The 19,123-nt window shown below is 46.3% G+C and overlaps 6 protein-coding genes across 6 annotated transcripts; 3 read left to right on the top strand and 3 right to left on the bottom strand.

Moving 5' to 3' along the window:
• Positions 1 to 151: 151 nt before the first annotated feature.
• On the bottom strand, positions 152 to 2,135 carry N7458_006296 (uncharacterized protein; the record flags this gene model as incomplete). The annotated part of the gene is made up of 4 exons (XM_056909678.1): positions 152 to 610; positions 786 to 1,234; positions 1,413 to 1,585; positions 1,651 to 2,135. The coding sequence occupies 4 exons, from the start codon at positions 2,133 to 2,135 to the stop codon at positions 152 to 154; spliced, it is 1,566 nt and encodes a 521-aa protein (XP_056765382.1).
• Positions 2,136 to 2,761: 626 nt separating this feature from the next.
• On the top strand, positions 2,762 to 3,612 carry N7458_006295 (glutathione S-transferase; the record flags this gene model as incomplete). Its single annotated transcript, XM_056909677.1, has 5 exons — positions 2,762 to 2,832; positions 2,892 to 3,045; positions 3,095 to 3,205; positions 3,260 to 3,451; positions 3,514 to 3,612. The coding sequence occupies 5 exons, from the start codon at positions 2,762 to 2,764 to the stop codon at positions 3,610 to 3,612; spliced, it is 627 nt and encodes a 208-aa protein (XP_056765381.1).
• A 5,064-nt stretch (positions 3,613 to 8,676) lies between these two features.
• N7458_006294 (uncharacterized protein) lies at positions 8,677 to 10,614 on the bottom strand (the record flags this gene model as incomplete). The annotated part of the gene is made up of 4 exons (XM_056909676.1): positions 8,677 to 8,750; positions 8,812 to 10,065; positions 10,120 to 10,197; positions 10,272 to 10,614. 4 exons carry the CDS (start codon positions 10,612 to 10,614, stop codon positions 8,677 to 8,679), a joined length of 1,749 nt encoding a protein of 582 aa, XP_056765380.1.
• Positions 10,615 to 11,687: 1,073 nt separating this feature from the next.
• Positions 11,688 to 12,713, bottom strand: N7458_006293 (C40 family peptidase; the record flags this gene model as incomplete). Its single annotated transcript, XM_056909675.1, has 1 exon — positions 11,688 to 12,713. One exon carries the CDS (start codon positions 12,711 to 12,713, stop codon positions 11,688 to 11,690), a length of 1,026 nt encoding a protein of 341 aa, XP_056765379.1.
• Positions 12,714 to 13,246: 533 nt separating this feature from the next.
• On the top strand, positions 13,247 to 14,850 carry N7458_006292 (dipeptidase; the record flags this gene model as incomplete). Its single annotated transcript, XM_056909674.1, has 5 exons — positions 13,247 to 13,616; positions 13,674 to 13,750; positions 13,809 to 13,841; positions 13,899 to 14,523; positions 14,576 to 14,850. 5 exons carry the CDS (start codon positions 13,247 to 13,249, stop codon positions 14,848 to 14,850), a joined length of 1,380 nt encoding a protein of 459 aa, XP_056765378.1.
• Positions 14,851 to 15,599: 749 nt separating this feature from the next.
• Positions 15,600 to 17,468, top strand: N7458_006291 (fungal specific transcription factor domain-containing protein; the record flags this gene model as incomplete). The annotated part of the gene is made up of 5 exons (XM_056909673.1): positions 15,600 to 15,934; positions 16,095 to 16,195; positions 16,256 to 16,676; positions 16,938 to 17,357; positions 17,411 to 17,468. 5 exons carry the CDS (start codon positions 15,600 to 15,602, stop codon positions 17,466 to 17,468), a joined length of 1,335 nt encoding a protein of 444 aa, XP_056765377.1.
• Between the last annotated feature and the right edge of the window lie 1,655 nt (positions 17,469 to 19,123).

The raw sequence follows: 19,123 nt of genomic DNA, 5'->3' as shown, positions 1-19,123 counted from the left end.
TCACACGGAGTTTCGTGATCTTGAGCAGCATAATAATTGTTTCTTGTTTCTCAGAGATTGCGAATTAGATCAGGGTATAAATGGAAAGTATGTACGTAGTCTATTTCTCTTTCTATGACCATTATCTGGTATTTTCGAACCATTGCACCCTTTAATGAAATCCTTCCCTTTGAATTTGGCCTAGCGGTAGACCAGCAGCTCGCAACCCCGCAGTAACCGAGTCCCCAAAATCGTTCGGGCCACAGATAAAGACCTCTTTATCCTTAGGTACATTGGCCCAATGTTCAGGTCGAATACGATCTCTGTGTACGGAAATTGTCTGGGGCAGCTTCTCGAGATCCTTGACGTCAATCTGCTCATCATGGGTGAATATGTCAATTCTGATATGGACCGCCAACGATATTTTTTCAAGAGATTGTCTCATCAAGCCTAACATGGCCTTTGCATCTTTTGTTGCCAGAACTAGCATAATGTCACCCTCGGCTGTCGAGCCGCGTTCCACAAGTGCACTTAGCATCGCTAGGAATGGAGTTATTCCAATCCCCCCAGCTACCCATAGCACATTGACCTTGCCATGATGCAAGGAAAAGTCACCTGTGGTACCTGATATCTGCGAAAACAGGGTCATCAAACGAACCAAGCCGCACTAATTCATTTGATGGGTGCTTCCTCAACATATCGAACAGAGCGCCTGTTACAGCGCCCCCTTTCATCTCGCGCGTTGTTAATTCAAACCATGGTACATATTGGTTTTCATGCATACTAGAAACAGTCCATGTACGCACACAATCATCATTGAGTGATCTTGGTGCAGAATGTGCCATATGTTGGTACTGGGGCGGACCTATCCAATCCATAAAGTCCAGAACGATGGCTTGTCCAGGCCGAACGCTCAGGTCGCTGACACCGGATTTGGTAATTACCTTGAACCTAAACACGGCAAGATCGGAGGAAATCTGGACTGCGTCTTGAAGCCGTGCTCGAGATTGCACAGCACTACTCGCCTGATTCCCACTCTCTTCCACGAGGTATTTGACGTTTGGGCTGTACGGACTGCGCTCAACAGTGGTTCCCGGTTGTTGTCGAACAGGGAGAGCGTCTCGAACGAACACAAATGCCGTCACCTGCATTGACGTAATAGCCGTATGCCTGGCCATGATCTTTACTACAGATGGCCCCACGAGATTCTCAGCTAGACCCGTCGTATAGAGGATATCGCCAGTTGTGAACGAAACTATAGTTACGCCACCCGATCTGCTAGCCTCGATGTTTCCCAGGCTGGAAAAAATCCGCTTCCCGAATAATCCGGAAGTATCAAAGTCCGACCATCAGATGGGCTGACGCGCACGAATCCTGGTAAGCCGCTTCTAACATTCATCCCTGCGTGTGAAGGGAACATCGTCGATTTGAACTCTCTGATTTGTAGATAGAGCCCACAAATACTGTGTCAGATTTGAGAATAAACTCAATGACCTCTTTTGGCAGCCGTTGATGGGGTGTCAGGTTTTCTTGCCTGTGCGCAACCACAGGTCGCGTATGTCGGTAAGGAATAAGTTTTCGGATATTGATATACTTTGGGCAATTTCTATCAATCACTTAGCAGTGGACATTTGTGAAAGACCTAGATGATCTTGTCCGTGTTACACTTACCCTAAGGCTTCCGCGACTTGCAAGTCAAAATGATACTCTGACACTGTAGTAGTGCTCACACTCCGTATAAAGCCCGCAAACTTGTTACATCTGCGTGTTTCAAAGTCGATACCTAAGCCAGCAACCAGGAATCTCTCGGGTCTTGCAGCCAGTCGATGCTTCGGGTTGATCCGTGCTTTCAGGGTATCCAGAAGTGGATCTCCTTCCCAAAGTCCAGCGCTGATGGATAGGGTTGTCGGATCCGGACTTTTCACGAACCCGAAATAACCACTAGGTCCAGCCACCACCGATGCCCAAGGACGGTCAACCTCATCGATAGTCGTAACTGGAGCCAAGAGTAAATTTGACGTGTGAAATTTGCGGTGCTGCTCAGGCAGAAAGTTGCTTATATGGAGCCAGCGATCATTGACGGCATCCGCGAATCCAAGCTTGCGTTGGACTGCCAGCTCGCCTGGATGCCATCCTTGTAGAGCTGTTGTCGCCATGGTGGAAAGTGACATGTCCTTCCCTAATGTCTGGCACTATCTAGATTCTGACATTGGCTCCAAAAAACGAAGAATCTTCTTCCCCGGGACACGATAGGATTTTTGCCAGGACAATAAGTGGTTAATAGGTGAATAGTTAGCAGCGACTGATTATGTAAACAGTAGGTTGGTGCAGGTTGAGAAATTGGAGAAATACCTTGTTGATGTGAGACAGCTCTTGATCCTTTGGAATGGTTAGCGTATGCCACCTCTACGTGACGAAAATGTCCCGCAACTTCCGCGGCCCGCACTCTGTCGTCAGCGAGGGGAAGATATTGTGGAAGAGGGGATATGGACTACCGAGGTACTATCCGCGAATGACAATTTCAAAGAGCATCTTTACCCCTGAGCGGATCCATTTCAAATGTCAGCGAACGGCTATTGCGGGTAAGTTATGACGGGATGTACCTGCGGACCAAAAAATACACGACGGTCTCGCGACCAGAACATGTGCATATAAACCTCTCCCTCACCTTATACTCCGTACACGGGTTGAATATATTATCTAAATCAAACCATCTTCGTTTATGATTCACATTTTATCCTCAGACGTTCCCAAAGGAGCCTCGATTTCTATATCACTTGAGATGGCCTCGTCTGCCAGATTGGTTCTCCATTACTTGGACATCGGAAGTCTTGGTCGTGGAGAAGTTATTCGGTGAGGTCCATAAGCTATGGATGCAAATCCTCACTGACAAGGAATTTCGGGATGGAAAGGCTATTTCTGGTAGATGCTGGTCTCCCATTTCAAGATATACGTTATCCCTATGATGACAGCTGGGCTACAACGGCCTCAAAACTTCTGGAGAACGGCATTTCTCGGACAGGCAAGGTGCCAGTACTTGAATATAATGACAATAAGTTAAGCCAGGTTTGTTTTGATCGGCTAAGGGCTGTGACCAGTGATTTACATATTCCAGCATATACCTATCTTGCGTTATCTATCTCGAGAGATGGGCGACTATGACGGACAAACAAGTCTCGACACGTACCTAGTCGACGCTATATCGGATATGTATATCGACTGGAGAGTAAGTTACGATGCATTCTGCCATAGTACAGGACCACTCTGATCAAAACATTAGGCTCAGTGGGTTGCGAACAGGAGGAAGCCCACAGATGATTACCAGAATGAATATGTGCCCAATTACTACAGAGTACTATCTCAGTATTACTCTGACTGTGGTGGCCCATTCCTTCTCGGCGATAGGATAACCTACGCAGATTTTGTAGTGTTCCAATCCATTGATAACGATGAGAAAATTGGAACCCTTCCGGTGTGTGAAAACAACATTTGTTCTGAACAACACGCGTTCAGTGCTAATTTTTCGGCATTTAGAAGAACCTACCAACAGCGATGGAGAAACTCATACAAGCGTTTGAAAGCCGTCCTCGAGTCAAAGAGTATCTAACAAATCGTCGCAACACAAAGGTGTAAGGGAGGGAGAGGGAACTGGACCTTTAACCATTCCTAGGGCCACCTACAATATTTAGCGAAGTGTTAAATTTTGCCCGTCCATCAAGATGGGCAGATTGTACTCTTCTGATCCTTGAATTACTCGGCAGGAGGGGAGACTTTCATATGTCTTTCTCTCGCTTCCTACTTCGCGATTCTCGGAATTGATGACCGCCCGTTGCGCATATTGTGGAGTACCTTTTCTGCTAATACACTCGTATGTTGCGCTCAAGCCTGAAGATATCAAATCAACATGGGAACATTCAACGAAGCAACTAAGCATGAAAGAGAGATGGCGAGAGAGCCATCCAAATAACGTAATTCCCAAGCGAGCTGCGCACCCCAACAAAAACGCGTCTTTCTAATCACCCCTACTACTTTGCCCATCCACCATGCCACCAATTCGCAACAATTCTGCCTATACGCGTGAGAATCAGGAGGTCAGGTTATTACTTGCTATTCAAGCTCTCAAAAATGACGAAAAACTATCTGTGCGACGTGATTGTGGAATTGATCCCCGGAATGAATTAGTGCGAGATATGGCCAATTTGATACTCTCTCAGCGTGGCAAGGACACCTCATTAGTACTGGGGAAAAACCGGGTCACCAACTACATTAAACGCAAACCAGAGCTTGATTCTCGCTATTCACGCCGAATATATTATCAGCGTGCTCTCTGTGAAGATTCAAAGCTTATTCAGCAGTGGTTTGACCTTGTTCAAGATGTTATTCACACAAACGGTATCCATCAAGATAATATCTATAATTTTGATGAGACCAGCTTTGCTATGGGCCTTTGCAGCACTACTAAGGTAGTCACATATACTGGCTATTATAGAAGGAGGGCCAAAATTGAACCTGGTAATCGTGAATGGGTTACAGCTATTGAAACAATTAGCGCAGGTGGATGGGCGCTACCCCCAACAATCATATTCAAAGCCAAAACCTACAATTTAGCTTGGTTTTCTTCGCAAATTAACTACCCTCGCAATTAGCCTATTGAAGTTAGTAACAATAGATAGACAACCAATGCCATTAGTCTTCGATGGTTAAAAACCCACTTTATACCATTAACTACTAGCCGAACAAAAGGGAAATGGCGTCTCTTGATATTAGATAGACATAGAAGTCATATGACTACTTAATTAGATCAGATTTGCTAAGAGAACAATATCATACCTACATATATACCATCATATTCATCCCACTTGCTCTAGCCACACGATATAACTAGGTTGTTTTTCTATTAATAAGCGAGCATATAGTCAATTAGTCCAATCAATGATGGTGAATAGTTAGTGTGGGCTATATTAATAAGCTAGATTTCTTGTCTAACTACCCTCTTGCGCGCAATAAGGCATATACACCATCAACTATAGCAAATGCATTTGCTGGTGCTAGACTTATTCCTCTCTGCGCAAAGGGTATTAGATAAACTGAATATCCAGCTCTTTACTCCTAGCCCCCGAGGGAGTAGGGCAGGTGATAGTAGAAGCAGTGGATTTATTCCCTATACACCCTAGAAACTAATTGAAATTCAGCGTCAAACAAGGTCAATTAGCAAGCTACTAAAGCAGGCTCACCAGTCAGGGCTAGATATTGAGAGTGCTTTAGTGCAAGTTCAACAATTAGCAAAAAGTGCGCGTTCAAGTATGAATAACAAAACTCTATACTTAACCGAACTCGACCGATTACGCGCTGCGAACACTAAACAGCAGAGAAAACGTGGTATTCCTAGCTTGCGTACCTACAGACCTAAGGGCTGTACAAAGGAGCAATGGGAGAACGAGTTTATTCAGGCTACTACCACCAATACTACTACTGCAGTAGTGGAAGCTGAGCCTAGTGCGGGCACGGCAATACTCTTATCAGAGGAACCCACCTCGCTGTGGTAATTGTGGCACAATTGGGCATAAGAGAACAATGTTTAACGAATACTAGGCCACGATAGGCCCTGACGAGGCTCTAAGTTCGTTTAGGAAGTAACACGCAGAAGATGTACATCTAGAGGTATATTCGTCCCCTTGCTGCGTTATATATAATTACCGGGTTCCGAGACAGCGCTTTCAAGTCATTCTCGAGTATCCCATGGGGCATCTAAGGCACAGAGGAATTGGTCCTATCCCAATATCAAGGATGAACCAACTCTGCAGATTTGTATTTAACATATCCTCTGCCTGCCACTCATTTTATCTACAGTCGATTTCCCATTCACGATTTTCCCCTGTGAATGGGGCGCCGATTCCCTGAGCAGTTTTCAGCTCCGAATCTGCAACGTTCTATTAAACTAGGTTTCATGCTGGAGTCTGGGCACAAGTATAGATCAGTATGTGCTGCAATTAGCGATTTGGCCTCATAAACATCAGACTACAATCTCAATCCATGTCCTGCACTAGGTGTTTTGAAGCGCAAGAGTGAGGAAAAATTCCACTACCAGTGTGGTCATGTTGCGAAGAAAGAAAAAATCGAAAAGACGAACACAACGGAAGAGCAAAATATGGATATCTTCATTGAACATGACTCAGACTGTGAGTCTGATTACGAATATTTAAAAGCAAAGACTGAGGCTTTAGTCAATGAGGTACGGAGTCGGAAGCGAAATATACGACGCAGGGTACAAAAGAAACCAAAAGCATGGTGTTGCCAATGCGAGGCTATGCATGCTTTGCTTTCACTCACTCTTCAAAGTCTTCCAAGGCTGAGTGCGTTAAGTTTAAAATTTTGCGAAACGTTAGAAACGGAGGATTGGGTAGAGTCTGTTGTTTGGCGCATGACCATCAGGAAAGGGCCTTACGAGCACCATATTCACCGCGGCAGAGCTGCAGCTTAGTTAATATGAAATAACGCAAATTCATAAAATAAGACAATAGCATTATTACATCGTGTCTTCCAGTCGACTAAAGCCTCAATTCCCTCTAGCCTTATGTCACAGTATCAATAGATCATGAAACAGCAATCTACAGTAAATCCAGACAAAATGCAATCCTACCACCTTTCACAACCAAACCTTCTCATTTAATGCCCAATCAAGGCGTATCATCAATCTCAAACTTCCTCTTTTGAGGAGATTCACGTCGAGGCCGCCAGCAGTAGATAGACAAGGTGATATATCAATTCCGCCGCACTTCCAAAATCCACCTAGCAAGCGGTATGCTCACACTTGAAGTTGCCTTTCAATTGTTGTAAATAGGCTGGATTATGCCATTCTAGTGGACTTACAAAAAATTGAACCATCCTTTTAGACGAATCTAATTTCTTGTTCCCTAAGCAGAACGGACACAACCCTGCTTTGATAGGGGTATGGCGGAATATCAGGGGGTTACATCGAATGAGTGCTTCTGGATGATCAAGATGCTCTCTGCAGTGATCTTCCTATTCCTAAGACTTAGTAAATTAACGATCACACTCGAAGTATATTTCCGTAAATCCAATCTCATCGACGAGTTAGTGGCGGGACTTATGGCACTAGTAAAGATATAACTACCTTCTATAAGCCACGAGCCTAGATAAAAAGAGTATTAGCTTTATAGATATTATTCTAGCAGTACAAAACGAACTCTTCTATTAGCTTTCTATATAGGTATCTTCTATTTTAAGGTTATAGGGAGTTTCGATAGGCTATTAAGTCTATCTCTCTACAAAGGAACTCTAAAGCTACTAGAGCCTTCCGACTATCTAAGTGCCGTAATTTAAGTCTTTTTAGGAGTAACTCGGCGAGAATATCTCTCTATAGTAGAACCCTTCGTCGATAGTAAAAAAGTGTTTATTCGTAGATATTCCTTTAGTGCTCTTCGGAATCTATCGTCTTTTAAGGTTACGATACTTATATTTTCTTTAGTATATCTCTATAAAGCCGATCCCTCTCGGCTAAAAGCTAACGCTATTAAAGTTAAAGTTTATATTTTAATCCGCCTCTTCGGTAATAAGTAATTATAATCCTAATAGTCCTATAGCACGAATATCCTCCCAGTCTTTAAATTTAAATTCTACCTTGTGCGTCTGGTCATTAAACCGTAGAAGAAGAAATCGTTCGTGCGCACTAATCAAAGTGCCACGATTATGGAAGAGCGACGAATCAGGATAGAACACAATCGGCTGATCAGACAGAAGAATCAAGCAGTGGAAGGTTGATCCGGATGGTCTACTATGCCCGGTAATTCTACCCGTGATAAAAGAGATGTCAAACTTGTTCATTCTAACTAGGAAACAGAGTGCAATTTATAACATGAGGAACATAGTGAATATCACATGAGGAAATCAAGAACATTCGAGGTCATTTTGGAGTGTTACGTAGTCTCCTGCCTAGGTAGGCAATGTTGATGCGATTGTTGAAGATCAATATGATATATCAAGCAGGGTAAGCAGGGTAAGCAGGATGGTTTATGCAACATGATTCCTCCAGGATCCAACAGAGTAGGAAGCAGACGTAAGATCTTATGCACACGCATACTTATATGCTGACAATAGGTTATAGTATATCCCTATTCTACAGCGATTTTAGATATAGTTACTCCGGCTAGTAATTCCGAGATAGTTCGCTAGTCTATCAATTTTGCTAAGAGGATATATAGTACTTTCTATATATATCACGATTTACTTAATCTGTAAATTGTATTCTTGGTAGCTCTAAGTGTTTTTAATCTATTTATATTTAGCGAAGTAAACGATATTCCTTTAAGTAGGGGTTTTACCTACTTATATTAATACCTAGCGTCTATAACTACGGATAGTGATATTCCGAGTATATCCGCTACGATAGCTAAGGTTAGTAACCTCTTTACTAAATATATTAGCTCCTCGGGCCTTCCTAGTTAATTTTTTAAAGCAGATTAGACGAAATATTTGTAGATTGGATTCGAGAGCACTGTATATTTCAATCTGTTTGACATCGAAATATAGCAGTACATGTAGTGGCATAACTCGCGCGAAGATGTAGATTCTAGGCTCTGGTTGGTTTTTCAGATATCAATTTGACGACAGGGCCTGCTGAAAACACCGTGAAATAACCTAAAGCCAAATACTTCAAAAATGTTTGCTTCAAAGACACTATGGATTGAGGTTGAGAGGTGAGACACACGTGAAGGATGTCAACTGGTCCGTGGTAAATGCGTCGATCATTCCTGTCAGGAGGGTTAGAGTTGCTTTTTACGGATTTTGAAGGAGCAACGAAATTCGACATACCAGTGACAGCGGCATACATTCCCAGACCACACATCGATAGTGATGCGAGGAAATAAAGAATATGCCAAATGTTAATGCCAACTTGGAAGATGCCGCCCGCAAGGAATCCACGAAGATATTTCTGAGCGGTGCTACCCTCCCTCGTGACTCGTCCCGTGATCGGATCAAACCCTTCACCTTGTCGAATGCCGTTCTTCTGGATATCGAAGCTTAGTGCAAAGAGGGGCGGGAAGCTATATGTAAGGTTGAGAAGCATTGATGCCGAGATGACCGAAACAAAGCCCATGTAATCCGGAATGGCAGCGGCAATAACAAATGCGATGATCCACCAAATGGGACACAGAATGGCATACATGATCTTGCCAACTCGGGTGGTGAGAGGGGGCGCTTTGAAGATATCCAAGAAGATGTTGTTATAGACAACCTTGACACCAATGTTTCCGTAGAGGCCACCGGCAATGAGAGCACCGATCAATGTGATCATGTTCCCGGCCGTCTGCCATCCATAGGTGCTCACTCCCTGGTAGCTCGGGTTATAGCTATATTGCCCTTGAAGGCGGTAGACAACGCAGCCATAAATCAAGTACACACTGTAAATGAAAAACTGGGCACCCCACATAGCTTTGATGAAGTCGCGAGGTCGTCTCATTTCAGCCAAGAACTCCACAAAGAGCTGAACACCCGCATAAGCCAGGACACCTGACAGCATCCCATTCAGAGAGCCGATCAGCCCATCAGGAGGGATATTGTTGTAATGGATAATAGGAGGATAGTTGCCCTGCTTATCGGGAAGGATAGTATCCCGGTCCACAGCGCTGCCCGCGGATCCGAGTATAGCGACGGCGTAGTTAGGCGGAGAGTTGGCCATAACACCCATAGTCATAAGAATAACAAAGATATTCAACCAGACTGCTAGATTTGCCACCCATCCATAGGCCCGTAACGTACGGATTTGCGAGATCACGAAACCTGCGCAAGCGAAAATCACAGGGCAAACGGCATAACATAACTTGAACTTGGACATCTGGGAGATATTCTGTCCAAATTGAATCGTGACTTGACCGGTAAGAAGCAGCAGTGCGAGACCTTGGCAAAAATTGGTGATATAGCGTCCATATCGGCCAACCGTTCTAAACGCCAGATCCCCGTAGTTCCGAGTGGGAAACTCATAGCTATCAACTCCAAGAAAGACACGGTAGACGAGATAGCCAGAGTAACCAGCCATAAATCCAAAGACTGTATAGAAAGCGACGCCTATTTTCACAGTTAGTTTCTGATCTGACCGGTATTACCACAACGATGTCACACCTGGCCCCCATCCTAAGGTACCCATAGTATAGCCCGAGCCGTAGGGTCCCAAAATGTCCGTGGTAATAAGGAAAAAGCCTGTGCAGATTATCAGTAAATATTATAGCCCCCACTTAGGCCTTGAAAGGATTTGGGCATTGAATCAAACTCACAAGCACCAGTCGAGGCAGACCTAAAGGCACGACTTGCATTTGTCCATTCCTCATCGGTGATCTGCAGCCGCCTGTCCGGGTTTCTAAAGTCTGCCTCAGTCAGAACCGTGGATGGGATGTGATCCTGGGCGTCTGTCTCGGCGGCCTTCTGAAAGAGCTTCCGAACATTGGAATGCGGTGCTACTAAACCCAGTTCTTCCTCTCGGGTTCTGTTCGCATAATAGAGATATTCCTCGAAAGCTACGCTGGAGTCGTAGGGTTTGCGAGCCTGGGGCTTGATCAAGGAGGTGTAGCCCACCTCGTGGACACCAGGCGCAGGCTCGGTCCTCAGTTTTTCGTCCATAGCCAAGTGCGCGTCGCGGTGATAGTAAGGTAAAGTGATGCGATTTTGAGGCGAGAAGTGCGGATGTCAGGCCTTAAGAGTAAACTATCGGACTAGCCCGGATATTGACCTTATCTCTCCATTCTTGTCCGTGCCTAGACACGTCAGTGGCTCCGGGCTAAGGTTACATTGAAACCCCAGAGTACCATATACCAAGCACTAACAAGCTTTTTTCGGAGTGTGTTCGGACAGAACACCCCGCCTCTTAAGGGATCGCCTGACCGTTGATTGGTGAAGCCGCCTCTCCACCCCAAGTATCCACTTCGACATTTCCTGGTTTGTGATTGTAATTGTCCGGTTAGGCGATTGTCCGTTTCAGCCTAGTTACAGGGGTCCAACAAAAAAAATCGCCCCTCTATACACCGGGCGGTCAGCCAGAACTTGCCACCTGCCCTTCCGCCTACCTCATACGATTTTAGAGATCATCTGGTTGATCAGATAGTCTCTTAGTAATATAAAATCCGGCAGAGAAACAGTGGGGCTTGTATAGAGCGTGATTATTTTTGTTGAACCCCTGTAGTTAATACTTCAAGCGGTACTGCGGAATAATCCAGAAAGACAAGGTAACCGGGGTAAACGGGCTTATAGCCTTTGATCCCTATCTGCAGCGAGATTGTGATCCAATAATGATGGCACTACTGGTGCCACTACGCAAAGGGACTCAAGAAGGCAAATCGATCGAATTCGAGCTCCACGACAACTATCTAGGAAGGAAGAAGAAGAAAGCAAAGAAGCGGGCCTAGATAGGCTGCTTAGCCAATCGAGCAAACGGGCGCTGATCCTGGAAGCCTCCTAACAGGAATCTTCCCTGGAGATCTCCCAGGGGAAATCTCCATCAAATAATTAATATCATTGCTTCAGGATATGATATTTTCCTGACTTGGGAAATGAACAGGATCCGCGAAGAAGTGCGACGTGCATTTTCTACGATTGAGTGGAGCGTTCTTATCCAGAATGGAGTTCTTTTTTATCTTCAATCTAGATCGCTTGATATGTATGGTCGTACTATTTAGAAGCTGAAGAGTCGGTTCCGGTTATTCCTTCAGGAATCGCTCTGCACCCCAGTAGTCCTCTTCAAGGCGCACGGGGGTGATCCTGACTGGCGTTCCAGCATCATAGGCCTCGGCCATCTTTCCATTCCCAACGTACATGGCAACATGGTAAATGGTACTCGGGTCGCTCTGGTTACTCGCATAGAAGATGAGATCTGCAGGTTGCAAGTCCTCCTTGGAAACGCTTGTGCCGTGTCCAGTGAAATCAGCCTGGGCATCTGAATCTCGCGGAATCGTGATGCCATGAGCATGGTAAATGGTATGCGTAAATCCTGAGCAATCAAACGCAAATCCCGACATGCCACCCCACAAGTATGGGCGATCGAGAAACATCTTTGCAGTGTTGACCAGGTCTTCTTTGGTTGGGTAGGGAATTGCCTTGTCCGAGTCATAGACTGTTACATCACTCGTGGACAGGTACGCTGATCCACCGCTTGGAAGAGCCACCTGAACGACGCCACCGGTCTGACTGAGGACGGGGAGACGAGTGTCGTAGCTGAGTTCAACGTACTTCAATTCCAAGCGTGCGTCACGGTAAAGCGCAGCAGTTGGGACCTTATTAACTGTGGCAAATGGCTTGGTCGACTGCAGCTTTCCATAGCTTGCGTCAAGCGACACTTGATTTGCAGGGATCCAGCCAGGGTAGCCGAGCGTATTCTTTGGTGTCGGCTGCCCAGGAACAGCCACTTCGTACCACCCATCCTGGTAGTTGAGGATGTCGACGGGGACACCGTAGAGTGCTTGTGTCTGGGTGCGGCTATTGTCCGTGAGATCACGGAACTGCGAAACGTTCATGGAATCCAGCCAAGTTTGGATTTCCACGGGGTTGGTAAGAGCTGGCTCGTCAATGGGCCGTGGCTTAGTGGGATCGGTCCATAGTGTCGCGACGGCGACGTCGATGAACGCAGTCTGCACATCCGCACGTGGAAGAAGTTCAGGGCCCTTCCCAGCCCTCGGCTGGGCTGTTGCAACCCCCAGGGCAAGCGAAAAGATAATTGCTGACAACATGGTGGTTTGGGATAACTATGAGCCGGCACCAGCATGCAGCCAGCCGCTATCAGCAAGCTTATGTATCGCAAGCTATCGCCGCGCACGGGGACATGGTCTCTATAGTTGTGCAGCCTCACTGTAACATTAACCCGATTGCTATCTATCAATGTGTGGAGAATGTCTGCTCTCGCGCCAAGAGTTCTCTTTCTCCGATCACTCTCTCCGTGCTCTCTCCGCGCTCTCTCCGACAGACAGACCCACTACGGCACCAGCGACCAATTGCCGCAGTTCACGCTGATTGACCTACCTTCCCAACTAGGCATTAGCGGGCGTGCCTGCGTGAGCTGTGCACTGATAACATTTGGCTCATTTGATTTGCTCTCATTGAGCCAGAGGAAACTCGCCGATCTTCCTCCGAGGGGGCTACCACTCGTATGTAGAAATGAATAATAGGTTTCGTGCTTGACAACCTCTTCAGATTTATTCTGTTATCAGCAATCTAGGGGCATCAAATCTTCTTGGCATTCTGACACGGATTGCTTTTGCCAACAATGGATGGCCAAGATAGCCGTGCTCTGATGAGCGATGCCGCTGCCATGCAATCACAGTCCGCCGCCGACCACAGATTGAATTCTAGAGGTGAAAATCGAAGCCGGCTGGTGGTTCGCCGTACACCTACTCCAGGTATATGGAATCCAGTCAAGATTATCACTATTGCTTCTCTTGCTCTCGGGGTGTGGATAGCCGCAAATACCAAAAGCATACTATACGGACAAAGCATCGACCCACTAGACTATGAGACTCGAAAAAACCGACTCCTTTCTGAGACACCTCTGATTGACGGACATAATGACTTGCCTTTCCTTGTTCGGCTGCAGCTCAACAATCAAATATACGGTGACAACTTACAGTTTGACACTGGTGAGAGTTACCTAGGGCCGAGGGATACCAGTTGTACTGACTGTGGTTGCGTTTAAGGCCTAGCATCTCATACGGATCTGAAACGCATGAAAATGGGAAGAGTGGGCGGGCAGTTCTGGTCTGTGTTTGTCGAGGTAATAAAGAAGTGAACCCCACGAATCCAAGCTTGAGGAGGACTCACAAGGCAACTAGTGTCCCCGAATTGTACACCTTGACGATCCGAATGTATTGTCTTCCCTCCTTAATCGCCCCTAGCCTGAGGACTAACATCGAGAGCAATAGCACTCCGTTCGAGACACTCTGGAGCAGATTGATGTAGCGAAACGCTTGATCGCCAATTATAAGGACCTTCAGTATTGTGATAATGCCAGATGTGCTTTACAAAGCTTCAAAAGAAAGCGGATTTCATCTATGCTCGGTGCCGAGGGTTTGCACCAAATCGGATCGTCGATTGCTGTTATTCGTCAGCTATATGAGCTTGGCGTACGGTATATCACAGTCACCCATAACTGTGATAATGCGTTCGCCACCGCTGCGTCGACCGTTACCGAAACAGGAAAAGACAGCGGACTCAGTGACTTTGGACATGCTGCTATCCGCGAAATGAATCGTCTCGGGATGATGGTCGACCTCTCCCATACTTCTCATCGAACCATGAGGGATGTCCTGGCTATAACTCGGACACCTGTGATATTTTCTCACTCTGGATGTTACAGTATCGGGAAAAGTATGCGGAATGTGCCAGACGATGTGCTTCGAATGCTGAGCGATAATGGTGGTGTTATCATGATCTTTTTTGCGAAGAAATTTGTCCGGCCTGAGGATCCGGAAAATGCCAATCTGAATGATGTCGTGAATCACATCTTTCATGCTGCGTCACTTGCTGGGTGGGACCATGTTGGAATCGGTAAAAGCCCCTGTCAATTGATTGGAAAACGTTCATATTAATATATCAAAAGGGAGTGATTTTGACGGAACAGGGAGTGTTGCAAATGGACTCGAGGATGTGTCTTCGTATCCGAGGCTTATCGAAGCAGTGATGCGGCGTGGTGCAACGGATGAGCAAATCAAGAAGCTGGTCGGTGAGAACATTCTTCGAGTGTGGCGGGAAAATGAAAAGGTGGCTGCAGAGATCCAAAATGGTGTTGATAGTCAGCCTGTTGAGAGCTTCTGGGAGGGGAGAGCACAGCCGTCCTTTGAAGGGTCATTACCTTCACTCAAGGGATTCCAGTAAATCTCCGCTGGAAGAAAAAGCAAAGAAAATCAAATCAAGAACTTAGACAATAGAAATATTCCTTCCCCAGCCTTAGTTATTGTTGCGTGTTTTGAGCCCGACAACGACCGTCGGCTGTATCCGTCATACCGACCCCCCCTTCTCCTGGCGCGCTAAAACCACAGACAACCGCAGCCTGGGCTCACCCCCGCTTATCGCCTCGATCAGAGGCCATCTTTCTCCTTGAGAAGGACAGCTTTCAATGTCGAGCCGCACCCATAGAAGTCGCACGCAGCGCCCTCCACGGGTTGCATCTTGTGAGCCATGCCGCCTCTCCAAGTTGGCGTGTGATCATCGGCAGCCGTGCTCTCGCTGTGTTAGCAGGGAAATCACCGGCGAGTGCATGTACCGAAAGAATGCATTCAAGCGTGCTCGAGCTTCAATTCCATCACACGAGTCACGGTACGCTTTCTATCTCAGCCCAAATTTCACGCCAGGCACCAGGCATGGATTCCTAATGTAATCCCAGGATTCAGCCGGCATTTGAGTCGACTCCAATGTTGGTGGCGATGCAACCAGCCCTTCCTGTCAACCAGTACCCGAACCCAGGATTCCAAGGATCATCATCTTTGAATACAGTGCTAGATACCTTACGCCAACAAACAACCACTTTTCTTGACCTTGCACAGGATGTTGGCCTTTTGACAGAAGACGGGGTTAATGAAAGAGCAAGCTTTTCTGCAAGCCAGTCTATCAACAGTGCCTCCCTCATGGAAGGAACTCGCTTGCTCGAGACTATTGTCACGTCACACCTGGATGCATCATTGAACGTCATTTTCTCCGGTTGGAAAGACAACGGCCTCGAGTCGCACGTTGGCGCCTTCCTTGTCCAGCCGTTCCTCAACTCCATCTCAGACAAGATGTCGCAGTTGCGACAGGCTGAACACCAAAGGGCTGAGTTACTCAACCTATCTCGCTGTCTTTTTGAAAATAGCAGTCGAAATGTGGGAATATGCCGTTCAATGAAATTACAAGACTTTATCGAACAATATACCGGTTTAAATCTGCGCTGGGAATCGTTGGGGGTGGTATTGACTCTTGCTGGGTTAGTCAACCTACTGGGCCTGCGCACAGGTTCTTGTGTTTCAAGATGCTAACGAGTTATCTAGCATTGCTGTGACTGAGTTCCGTGCCCCACATACACTATATAGTACTGAACAGGAAAGGCAGGCATTGCGATTGAATCTCATACACCTTGGAAATAGATGTGCGGCGTTTTGCGAAGCACTAGATGTGCTCAACGATATTCATATTATATTTCTCTACCAAACTTTCCAGTTCCAGTCGGTCCTTTACGGTGACCAAAGTGTGCCCCACTCCCCAGGTTGGACTTGAAATAACATGGGACTGACACAATCTGATACAGGTTTCAAAACATGGAATCGGCTTAATGACGCTGCCGGTGCTCTGTTAGCTGCGGGACTTCACGAGGACTTCCAAGACGGTCAAGATTCCCCATTCTTCCTGGAAGAGATCCGCAGACGCGTCTTCGCCCGTCTTTATGGAATCGATATCAGCTTGGCCACATTCCTCGGGAGGCCACCACGTATGAGTAGAAGGTTCTGTTGTATTAATCTACCACTTGATATTGATGAGGGCACATACCACCTGATAGGTGATTCTCTGTGTATCGAATTGGAAAGCCTTGATGAGGATGGATGGAACAAACTAGGCCGCATTCGCATGAGCGCCGTCATGCGATGGTCCACCCTCACCGCGATGATCCGTGAAGATACTTTAGAATTGCTATTGGGGCGGAAGGTAATGGATATAACACAGCGAGTCACGTATGTTCTACCAATCTTCTCCTCCTTTCAGATCTGACTCAACTCTATATTAAGGGCTTTGAGGCGTGATATCGCTGACGCATGGGGAAGACTCCCCCATTTTCTCGTCACACCATCTCACGGCGTTTGGAATGGTCAAAGAACCCGCCGCGAGAGAGAATGCTTACATTTCATCCGCTTATATTACCTTCAAACTTCTTTTCTTATTGAATGGGCCGCCTGGAGACATTCCCTTGAGTCCTCTTTATTTGACTCTACAAGTAAGCTCCTTGCCTGGGTTAATGAGGCATTGGTTCACCGTGAACAGCTCCCAAATCTTGGCTTCATATCTCTAGCGTGGAGAGTAGCCTCGTGTGCTCTTCCTGCAGCAGGAGCTCTTGCGCTCTACCTTCTACAGCCATCCACTCAGTCTCGCTTCAAAGCCTTGGATGTGACATCGCAACGCAAGACTATTGAGAATTTCTCTGTTCTCATTGCGCATATGGATATTCTGCACAGTCCCAATGATGGCAATTTCAAACTCTTTGGTCAGGCTAAACGGTCTTTGCAATCTGTTCTAGATATTCTTCTGCAGACGTTGGGTGGAGATGAACTCGATGCACACACCATACCTGCGTCAGCTGAGGTCACGTCCCTTGACTGGATGAATTCCGATTACTGCGGGTTCAATGGTGGTTTTTGGTATGTGTCTGGGATATCTTTTGGCATCATATTCTTAACTAATACTCTAACAGGGTTAACTTTCCCGATTGCTTGTATATTGGGGGCAGTGGTGATACTGTCTTGGAATGATTGATTATGGAATAGTCTTTTGAATATCTAGTAATATTGTCTGAGCTGAAACTGCCATGTCGGATGTCTTCGCTATTTAGAACCCCAACCGACTTCGAGAAATCATAAACGTAGACGAGACAGTCAACCTCCAGCCTTTCTCCGCTGGGGCGGCCGATAGCGGCCATTGTTCAAACCCCTTTCTTTAACGTAATCCACGGCCGAACCGTACACACGGTCGAGCCGTACACCTGACCCCATTAGAAAATTTCAAAATTGATTATCTCAACCAACACCCATTATTTCGACTAGGTATAGCCATTTTTACATGAATTGATCCTGTGGCCAATCTCCCTACACCCACTACACCTAGGCGAGGCCCTAGTACCTGGTCTATCTGCCTGAATAGGCAATTCGCCCAGCGTGTTCGAATCTAGCTGTGCAGGTAGCAGTAGGTCCTTTTCAATGGTTAAACCCTCTTCGCAGGGTAGGTACTTAATTGACTGGGTACGCTTCTTGACGTTCTTCTCATTCGCTATACGTAAATTCGTATTCTCCTGCGTTAGAAATACAGTGTTGTGTGGTGCTTCGCAACGGCCTTTGATAATCTGATCCAATATAGTTTTGATGGGCTTGGAGGGCTATTTGACCGTTGCTTTAGCAGATCCTTCAACATAGAAGCTTGCTGTCAACATATGATTGTGCAGACATGTGACCATGAAAAGGCCCACTCTTCCCTGGAACCCCCCGTGTTACGAACCTCGAGGCGCAGGCAGCAGCTACAGTAGTTGAGGGGCAACCGAGACACAATCAAACGCCAAACGGTCTGTATAAGCATCATCAGTGCGAGTATCCCGCGCTAGCCTCCTACTGCTCTGAGCTTGAGCGCTCCCGAGCTACTACCGGAGCGACCCGAAGCTACTCCCCGCGCAACCCTGGCCTCCTTTCGCTGTACTCTATCATCCGTTTAACTATACAGTAGTTGGTTGGTTGATATTGATTACCCTGATCCTTCGCGCCAATAGCGACGGATACTACTTCATATACTTCTAGCTAACTAGTGCCTTCGGTATGAAGCATAATTCTTTTTTGCTGACCAAGCCCTAGCCGACTTGATTTGGATAAAAAACTAAACTAAGCATAACACTAAGATTCCGGCCATCATCCTCCCAAAAGACTGGTAGGCGTTTGACAAACAATGAGAGTGAAGGCGGTGACACCAATTTCCGGAAGCACCGTATCTCTTTCCTCTTCACAGAGATACTAAACGTAGGCGAGCGGAAGGACTGCACACACAGGTTCTTCGGTATAGTCCGATCGCTCGAGATAGAGTGGAGGTGCTAGTGCTCGGAAGTATCTGTACCTTTCTGCCCTCCCACCTCGTCCCAGTATGGGTGTGTCGCAGTGTAACCGTCACATTTTGATAGGTACTTTTAGTATGCTACCACTATAGACAAGCCATGCTAAAGATCTTGAGGACGAAGAACTGGAAGTTATATATGAAGCAGATCATCCGAGATAAAGAAACTGAAAATGGAAAGACGTCGTGGCGCGTTACCGGTAACAGCTCTCACTCTATCGTACCAAGAGCTCAAAGCTTTTTTCGCCACTCATGCTAACGATGAGATTGGCTGGCATCGTTGACTAACTCTCAAGCCACGCTTCTGCATTTAACG

The sequence above is a fragment of the Penicillium daleae genome, assembly GCF_028827525.1.
Source record: "Penicillium daleae strain IBT 16125 chromosome Unknown utg000006l_segment0_segment0, whole genome shotgun sequence".
Lineage (NCBI taxonomy): Eukaryota > Fungi > Ascomycota > Eurotiomycetes > Eurotiales > Aspergillaceae > Penicillium > Penicillium daleae.
This window is presented reverse-complemented; position numbering and strand designations above follow the sequence as displayed.